Raw genomic sequence first — 10421 nt, forward strand, 5'->3', positions numbered from 1 at the left:
TGTCTAATATCGGTATGCTAACACGCTAACACTCTAACCACACACAGTGAACATGGTAAACATAAACATATCTGATGTCTTATAGTTTACAGGTGAATTAAAAAGGTTTGATTATGAAAGTGATTTTGCAGAGGAGCAGCAGGGGGAGGAGCCTCAGCCCCCCCCCCCCCTCCCTGTGTCAGTATATAAGAGGAGGTGGTGGTCTGTGAGCATCACTGTGAGGAGGACCACCACAGACAGCAGGCTGGAGCCCTGGTACTCTTACACCCACTGGTTCCCCATGGCCTCGTCCCACGTGATGAAGCCCGGCCCGGAGCCAGTGCCCCGCATGCAGCCCGCCATGATGATGTTCTCCAGCAAGTACTGGTCCAGGAGGGGTATGTCTCTGGACTCGGCCATGTTTGACCACCAGCAGCAGCGCCACACGGGGGGGCAGATGGTGAGGACTGCTCTTCATCCTCCTCTCCATCTCTTTATTACTCTCCATCATCAGGACTTTTGGTTCTTGAACTATATATTTATAGAACTGTATATTTATATAGTTTTTATACTTTTCTATTAGAAAAAGGTTCATGTGTTCACTTCCTGCAGAATATGTCAAATTCAATTCTTTATTTTATTTATTCTAAACATGTAAACGTAACGATTTCAGCTGAAATGATTCAGCGATTAATCAATATAACTCGTAAATATCCAAAATGTTTCATAACAATAAACATAACACATTGTAAAGCATTTTAAAAGGAATTAGAGGTCAATATAATAACTATAGTAAAGTCATATTAACGACATCTACAGTGATGTTTTTAAAGTGTTATGTTGTGTGTTTGTCTTTAACTCTGAAGACGACAACAAAGACTGATGGACACGGAGGGTAAAAGCTATCGCTCTCAGATCTTTATATCTATTCTGTAACAATTGTGATCGGTTTACCCCAGAACGAGACCTTTCTTTAGTCCGAAGGAGATCCGACTCTGAGCTTTATCTCATTATTAATTATTCATGAAGAACATAACGTCATAGATGAAACATGTTGTGGTTTGTGTTTGTTGTCTCTTGGTTTAGTCGAGGCGTCCATCCTTCTGTCCCATCGACGAGGTGCCGGACAAAGAGAGCGCTGAGGATTGTGGGAAGACGGCGGTGGTATTTTCTCTGAAGAATGAGGTGGGCTGTCTGGTCAAAGCCCTCAGACTCTTCCAGGTGAGGTTTCCTCTTCCACTCATTATTGATTACAGGGACGTCTTATTGTTACTTTATTCTGTCCTCTGCAGGAGAAGCGAGTGAACCTGAGCCACATCGAGTCACGGATGTCAAAGCGAGTCGTTAATGAGGTGGAGATCTTTGCCGACTGCAGCTGTAGCAAGAAAGAGTTTGAGGAGCTGCTGCAGCACCTCAGAGACCACGTTAACGTCATCTCCTTCAACACACCTGCACACGTGTGGTCCGCTGAGGCAGGTGAGTCCACCTCAGCTGTTACAGTACACCTCTACCTGTGTGGTCGGCTGAGTTTATAGGTAGATTCGTACCAATGATGTTCTGGTGAGTTGGATCAGATGGCAGGGGAACTGGTTGGAAAGACCCGGCAAGCCCAAACGTGTAGTGAGGGTGAACTGGGAACGTCTGGCAGAGGACACTGTCCGGGAGGTCTTTAACTCCCAAAGTTCAAAGCCTCTATTGTGGACGCGGCCGCTAGGAGCTGTGGCCGGAAGGTCATCAGTGCCTGTCATGGCGGCAACCCGAGAACCCGGTGGTGGACACCGGAGGTGAGGGAAGCCGTCAAGCTGAAGAAGGAGACCTTCAAGACCTGGTTGGCCCAGGGGGTCTCCTGAAGCAGCTGACAGGTACCGGCAGGCCAGAAGGGCTGCAGCTGCGGTGGTCGCGAATGCTAAAACCCGGGCATGGGAGGAGTTCGGGGAGGCCATGGAGAAGGACTTTCGGTTGGCCTCAAGGAGGTTCTGGCAAACCATCCGACCGCTCAGGAAGGGAAAGCAGGGCTTACCCCAGGCTGTTCTCAGCAGGAGGGGGGGGGGGAACTGCTGACCCGGACGGGGGACATCGTCGGGTGGTAGAAAGAGCACTTTGAGGAACTCCTAAACCCGACCAACATGTCCTCTGCAGAGGAGGCAGAGGAGGCAGCGCCTGAAGATCTAGGGGGAGGCTCACCCATATCCCTGGCAGAGGCCGCTGAGGTAGTTAAAAAGCTCCTTGGTGGCAAGGCGCCGGCGGTGGATGAGATCTGCCCTGAGATGCTGAAAGCGCCGGACATGGTTGGGCTGTCCTGGCTGACACGCCTCTTCAATGTCGCATGGGGGTCGGGATCAGTGCCCATGGACTGGCAGACCGGGGTGGTGTGCTCAAATTACCGGGGTGTCACACTACTCAGCCTCCCGGGGAACGGCTTATGCCAGGGTGCTGGATAGGAGGCTCCGAACGTTTGTCGAACCTCAGATCCAAGAGGAGCAATGCGGATTCCGTCCTGGCCGTGGAACAGTGGACCAGCTTTTTACCCTCGCAAGACTACTGGAGGGGTTCCGGGAGTTTGCCCAACCAGTCTACATGTGCTTTGTGGACTTGGAGAAGGCTTTCGACCGGGTCCCTCTGGGGTTCTTGTGGGGTGTGCTGCGGGAGTACGGGGTACCGTACCCATTACAACGGGCGATCCCGTCTCTGTACGACTGCAGTAGGAGCTGTGTCCGCATTCTCGGTAATAAGTCAGACATGTTCCCGGTGGGTGTTGGCCTCTGCCAGGGCTGCCCTTTATGTACGAATTATGTTCTGGAGGTTTATAGGTAGATGGTACCAATGATGTTCTGGTGGTTTATAGGTAGATGGTACCAATGATGTTCTGGTGGTTTATAGGTAGATTGTACCAATGATGTTCTGGTGGTTTCTAGGTAGATTGTACCAATGATGTTCTGGTGGTTTATAGGTAGATGGTACCAATGATGTTCTGGTGGTTTATAGGTAGATTGTACCAATGATGTTCTGGTGGTTTATAGGTAGATGGTACCAATGATGTTCTGGTGGTTTATAGGTAGATGGTACCAATGATGTTCTGGTGGTTTATAGGTAGATGGTACCAATGATGTTCTGGTGGTTTATAGGTAGATGGTACCAATGATGTTCTGGTGGTTTATAGGTAGATTGTACCAATGATGTTCTGGTGGTTTCTAGGTAGATTGTACCAATGATGTTCTGGTGGTTTATAGGTAGATGGTACCAATGATGTTCTGGTGGTTTCTACGTAGATTGTACCAATGATGTTCTGGTGGTTTCTAGGTAGATGGTACCAATGATGTTCTGGTGGTTTCTAGGTAGATGGTACCAATGATGTTCTGGTGGTTTCTAGGTAGATGGTACCAATGATGTTCTCGTGGTTTATAGGTAGATGGTACCAATGATGTTCTGGTGGTTTCTAGGTAGATGGTACCAATGATGTTCTGGTGGTTTATATATAATGGGTACCAATGATGTTCAGGGGCGGAGACAAGGGGAGGAGACCGGGGGGGAGACCGGGGGCGGAGCCACACAGAGACACAGAAACACAGGAACACAGGGGGCCGTGACAATTTCAGTATTATTGTTTTAACTCTTTTGTAAATACCTCGTGTTTTTGGATCAAAGTAAATTTTTTACTTTTTCAAAGTAAAATTTTATATATATATATATATATATATATATATATATATAAAAAGAAGTACAGTTATATTTCTGTTGTTGTTGAAGCAGATGAAGACGATGTTCCCTGGTTCCCGATGAAGATCTCTGAGTTGGATCAGTGTTCTCACAGAGTGTTGATGTACGGATCAGAGCTGGACGCAGACCACCCTGTAACTACATTTATGTTTGATTTGTTATATTAATACTATAACATAGTATAATAATAGTATGCATTATAAATATTTATGGGACAAACTGAAAAATCAAAGAACACATCAAATACATTTTTTTCCAAAGATGATTCCTGGTAAATATAATATACATATATATATATATATATATACATTCATAATATAAATATAATCTGTGGATGTTTTATTTTTCCAGCTGACCTCTGACCTCTTCCTTCCTGCAGGGCTTTAAGGATGAAGTTTACCGTCAGAGGAGGAAATACTTTGTGGAAGTGGCCATGAATTATAAATTGTAAGTATCATCATTTATTACTTTATGTATGAAGACACACATAAAGGAGTATTACAATGTTCATCAGCATCTTCTTCATCTTCATCTTTAATGTGAACATTTTGAATACTGAACGATTTATGGGCCTCTGACACGAGCATGAAACAACAGTTGAAATGAGACGAGTTGAGATCCTCAGTGATAGAAGAGACGGTTTTGACTCTTGTCTCCTCCCCAGCGGGCAGCCCATCCCTCATATCGAGTACACCCCGGAGGAGGTCCGGACTTGGGGGGTGGTCTTCAGAGAGCTGACCCAGCTGTACCCGACTCACGCCTGCAGAGAATACCTGAAGAACCTGCCGCTGCTCAGCAAACACTGTGGTTACCGAGAGGACAACATCCCCCAGCTGGAGGACGTCTCCCTGTTTCTCAGAGGTTTGGTTCATCATTTACACTTTTAGTCTTTTAAAAATGTCTTTGAACATAATCTGAAGACGACAGGATGTCGTTTTATAAAGCGTTATGTGTCGGACTATTTCCTGGAGTCTGCAGAAAGGCACTGCTGATAATTGGAAAAGTGAATGTGTATATAAAACATATATCATCAATAATCAACAGCCTGTCCCTGTGTGTTTCAGAGAGGTCTGGGTTCACTGTGAGACCAGTAGCAGGTTACCTGTCCCCCAGAGACTTCCTGGCTGGTTTGGCCTACAGAGTGTTTAACTGCACTCAGTACGTTCGTCACAGCACCGACCCGCTCTACACACCTGAGCCGTGAGTACACCTGCATATATATATATATATATATCTATATATATATATATATAAATATATATCTATCTATATATATATATATATAAATATATATTTATATATATATATATACATATACATATATCACAATATACACACAATACACATACATATATATATATATATTGATATATATATATTTATACATATATATATATATATTTATATTTATATTTATATATATATGTATAAATATATATATAAATATATATATATGTATTTATATATATATATATATAGATTTATATATAGCTTTATATATATATATTTATATATATATATGTATAAATATATATATATATATATATATATATATTTATACATATATATATATAGATTTATATATAGCTTTATATATATATGTATAAATATATATATAAATATATATATATTTATATATATATATCTATACATATATATATATCGATTTATATATAGCTTTATATATATATATTGATATTTATATTTATATATATATGTATAAATATATATATAAATATATATATATTTATATATATATATATATTTATACATATATATATATAGATTTATATATAGCTTTATATATATATATATATTTATATTTATATTTATATATGTATATATATAAAGTGTTTCATCTCTCAGATCTCTCTGACTTTAATTGTATTCATAATAAAGTTATCGAGGGAAACATCAGATCATGAAAACACAAATCTTTCTAATAAATGTAGAAAGTTGTTTGTGGTACTTTTGTTGTTCAGACGACAATGAACATTTATTTCAACCAGATGTTGAATCAGAAACCTAATCAAATATAAATGAGAGTTTATTCTGTGATCTGTCTTCACTCTGGTGTTAAACTCAGTCAGTCAGTCCGATCGGCTGCAGTGTCCAATCACATGACAGATGATGAGGGGGCGTGTCGGCCGGTAAAAGACTTCCTGGAAGTCTGTTCTCGTCAGTCCTCGCTCACGGCTCCTCAGAGGTCCCTCCTCGCTCCTCGCTCCTCCCTCCTCGCTCCTCAGAGCTACGTTAGAGCTTTGGGACGGCCGTCAATATGGCGGTGCAGAAACAACTTCCGGTTCAAGCGAGGATCGAGGAGCGAGGAAATGACAATTAAGAGACTTGAGAAGCACCCGATGTCATCACTTTTCCCTCCCTCTGATACACTAAACTATATTTTTCAAAAAGCTTGACTTCTGGGGCAACTGTGGCTCAGAGGTAGAGCGGGTCATCATCTGATCAGAAGATTCCCCGGCTTCTCCGGTCCGCATGTCTAAGTGGGCGAGATACTGAACTGAATGTATGTGAATGGCTGCATTTTGACATGTGGTGCTCTGCGCTGTGATTGGTCAGAAGACTAGAAAGGAGCTTTATAAAAGTTGGTTTACTTTGACCGACTGCTCTTCATCAGTTCTAGTAAGGATCCTCACGTTCGTCCATCCTTAAATCCTCACGCTGCTGATCTTATTTCACAATAAGATCAGCAGTTCTCTGACTTGTTTCACAATAAGAGCTTCTTCTGTGAGCTGCAAGTCTGACTCCTTCACAATAAAAGCTTCTCCTGTGAGCAGCAGGTCTCTGACTCCTTCACAATAAAAGCTTCTTCTGTGAGCAGCAGGTCTCTGACTCCTTCACAATAAAAGCTTCTTCTGTGAGCAGCAGGTCTCTGACTCCTTCACAATAAAAGCTTCTGTGAGCAGCAGGTCTCTGACTCTTTCACAATAAAAGCTTCTTCTGTGAGCAGCAGGTCTCTGACTCCTTCACAATAAGAGGTTCTTCTGTGAGCAGCAGGTCTCTGACTCCTTCACAATAAGAGCTTCGTGTTGACTCTGCTGGTGTTGTGGTTGCAGAGACACCTGTCATGAGCTGCTGGGTCACGTTCCTCTGCTGGCGGATCCAAAGTTCGCTCAGTTCTCTCAGGAGATCGGACTCGCGTCTCTGGGAGCGTCTGATGAGGATGTTCAGAAACTGGCCACAGTGAGTTGATATCATTGATCACTGATGTGTCTGATATTATTATTATTATTACATTAGATCTGTCATGTGACACGTGTGTTAGAGCTCTACCAGCGTCCTCTAGTGGCCACAGGGATCATTACACTCCACTATTATTCACATGTGAAGTCACAAGTTATTCACATGTTATGACGTCGGCTCAATGTTACATTAAAGTAAACAGAATAAAAAAAGTAAAAAAGTACCTTACTGTAAAAAGATGGTTGTTTGTGTCTCTCTGAGCTCAGTGTCTTTGAATATTTAGATAATGTTCAATTAAAATTCTATTTCCATCCAGCTTCTTGTTTTATTGAAAAAGTAAAACATTCAAGAAGAAAGACCAACTCATTTCCCCCAAAACTCCTTTTAGATTTTTCGTTTGAACTAACTTTAGATACTATATTATACTATACTATACGACTATATTATATACTCCACCATGGTGCTCTACTTTACTCCATTCTACTCTGATATCTGTGAACAGTGTTATTTCTTCACCATCGAGTTTGGACTCTGCAAACAGGACGGACAGCTGAGAGCTTATGGAGCCGGTTTACTGTCGTCTATCGGGGAGCTGAGGGTAACACATATGAGTAAATGAATATGACGATGTATATTGATGTATAAACATATCTGACTGGATATTTAAAAACATCAGATCTTCACAGTTGAGAATCTGGAAAATGTTTGATTGTTAAATGTCTGAAACGATAAACTGTAAAAAAGTACGGAGGATGAAATAATATAAAATATGATAAACTAAGAATAAAATGAAGTAAACACTTTACTTCACTGACTGCTGTTTGTTTCTCAGCATGCCCTATCAGACCGGGCCTGTGTGAGGACCTTTGATCCAAAGACCACGTGTAACCAGGAGTGTCTCATCACCACCTTCCAGGACATCTACTTTGTGTCCGAGAGCTTCGAGGAGGCCAAAGAGAAGATGAGGTAAACAATCTTTTTTTTACATTCAGATTCATCCTTTCATTGAGTACCTTCATGAAAATTATGGTAATTACTGACACCGTTTCGAGGTTACGGGAGATAATACATGTTATTCTCTTAGTGTCCACTAGAGGCATCACTGCTGTATTATAGAGATAATACATGTTATTCTCTTAGTGTCCACTAGAGGCATCACTGCTGTATTATAGAGATAATACATGTTATTCTCTTAGTGTCCACTAGAGGCATCACTGCTGTATTATAGAGATAATACATGTTATTCTCTTAGTGTCCACTAGAGGCATCACTGCTGTATTATAGAGATAATACATGTTATTCTCTTAGTGTCCACTAGAGGCATCACTGCTGTATTATAGAGATAATACATGTTATTCTCTTAGTGTCCACTAGAGGCATCACTGCTGTATTATAGAGATAATACATGTTGTTCTCCTGGTGTCCACTAGAGGCATCACTGCTGTATTATAGAGATAATACATGTTATTCTCTTAGTGTCCACTAGAGGCATCACTCCTGTATTATAGAGTTAATACATGTTATTCTCTTAGTGTCCACGAGAGGCATCACTACTGTATTATAGAGATAATACATGTTATTCTCTTAGTGTCCACGAGAGGCATCACTACTGTATTATAGAGATAATACATGTTATTCTCTTAGTGTCCACTAGAGGCATCACTCCTGTATTATAGAGATAATACATGTTATTCTCTTAGTGTCCACTATAGGCATCACTACTGTATTATAGAGATAATACATGTTATTCTCTTAGTGTCCACTAGGGGCATTACTGCTGTATTATAGAGATAATACATGTTATTCTCTTAGTGTCCACTAGAGGCATCACTACTGTATTATAGAGATAATACATGTTATTCTCTTAGTGTCCACTAGAGGCATCACTCCTGTATTATAGAGATAATACATGTTATTCTCCTGGTGTCCACTAGGGGCATCACTGCTGTATTATAGAGATAATACATGTTATTCTCTTAGTGTCCACTAGAGGCATCACTGCTGTATTATAGAGATAATACATGTTATTCTCTTAGTGTCCACTAGAGGCATCACTGCTGTATTATAGAGATAATACATGTTATTCTCTTAGTGTCCACTAGAGGCATCACTACTGTATTATAGAGATAATACATGTTATTCTCTTAGTGTCCACTAGAGGCATCACTACTGTATTATAGAGATAATACATGTTATTCTCTTAGTGTCCACTAGAGGCATCACTGCTGTATTATAGAGATAATACATGTTATTCTCTTAGTGTCCACTAGAGGCATCACTGCTGTATTATAGAGATAATACATGTTATTCTCTTAGTGTCCACTAGAGGCATCACTACTGTATTATAGAGATAATACATGTTATTCTCTTAGTGTCCACTAGAGGCATCACTCCTGTATTATAGAGATAATACATGTTATTCTCTTAGTGTCCACTAGAGGCATCACTCCTGTATTATAGAGATAATACATGTTATTCTCTTAGTGTCCACTAGAGGCATCACTCCTGTATTATAGAGATAATACATGTTATTCTCTTAGTGTCCACTAGAGGCATCACTCCTGTATTATAGAGATAATACATGTTATTCTCTTGGTGTCCACTAGAGGCATCACTGCTGTATTATAGAGATAATACATGTTATTCTCTTAGTGTCCACTAGAGGCATCACTGCTGTATTATAGAGATAATACATGTTATTCTCTTAGTGTCCACTAGGGGCATCACTGCTGTATTATAGAGATAATACATGTTATTCTCTTAGTGTCCACTAGAGGCATCACTGCTGTATTATAGAGATAATACATGTTATTCTCTTAGTGTCCACTAGAGGCATCACTCCTGTATTATAGAGTTAATACATGTTATTCTCTTAGTGTCCACGAGAGGCATCACTACTGTATTATAGAGATAATACATGTTATTCTCTTAGTGTCCACGAGAGGCATCACTACTGTATTATAGAGATAATACATGTTATTCTCTCTCTTAGTGTCCACTAGAGGCATCACTCCTGTATTATAGAGATAATACATGTTATTCTCCTGGTGTCCACTAGGGGCATCACTGCTGTATTATAGAGTTAATACATGTTGTGTCACATGACCTGACAGTGTCTCCTCTCTCACAGGGAGTTTGCTAAGTCGATCAAGAGGCCGTTCTCCGTGTACTACAACCCTTACACTCAAAGCATCGACCTGCTCAAAGACACCCGCGGCATCGAGAACGTGGTTCAGGACCTGCGCAGCGACCTCAACACCGTGTGTGACGCGCTGGGAAAGATGAACACCTACATGGGCATCTGAGTCTGAGCTCTGATTGGTTTAAATCATCACCTGTGTTCATGTCCCCGAGTTTTTATTGGTTGAAATGATCACCTGTGTTCATGTCTCTAAGCTCTGATTGGTTTAATTGATCACCTGTGTTCATGTCCCTGAGCTCTGATTCGTTTAATTGATCACCTGTGTTCATGTCCCTAAGCTCTGATTGGTTTAATTGATCACCTGTGTTCATGTCTCTGAGCT

General features: G+C 40.9%; 1 protein-coding gene across 1 annotated transcript; it reads left to right on the top strand.

Moving 5' to 3' along the window:
• Nucleotides 1-302: 302 nt before the first annotated feature.
• tph2 (tryptophan hydroxylase 2 (tryptophan 5-monooxygenase)) lies at nucleotides 303-10202 on the top strand (the record flags this gene model as incomplete). Its single annotated transcript, XM_079271491.1, has 11 exons — nucleotides 303-439; nucleotides 1066-1200; nucleotides 1272-1494; nucleotides 3727-3830; nucleotides 4076-4143; nucleotides 4361-4557; nucleotides 4761-4896; nucleotides 6771-6897; nucleotides 7400-7495; nucleotides 7730-7863; nucleotides 10028-10202. Exons 1-11 carry the CDS (start codon nucleotides 329-331, stop codon nucleotides 10200-10202), a joined length of 1506 nt encoding a protein of 501 aa, XP_079127617.1. The 5' UTR covers nucleotides 303-328.
• Nucleotides 10203-10421: the final 219 nt, after the last annotated feature.

The sequence above is a fragment of the Melanostigma gelatinosum genome (genome assembly GCF_949748355.1).
Source record: "Melanostigma gelatinosum genome assembly, chromosome: 1".
Lineage (NCBI taxonomy): Eukaryota > Metazoa > Chordata > Actinopteri > Perciformes > Zoarcidae > Melanostigma > Melanostigma gelatinosum.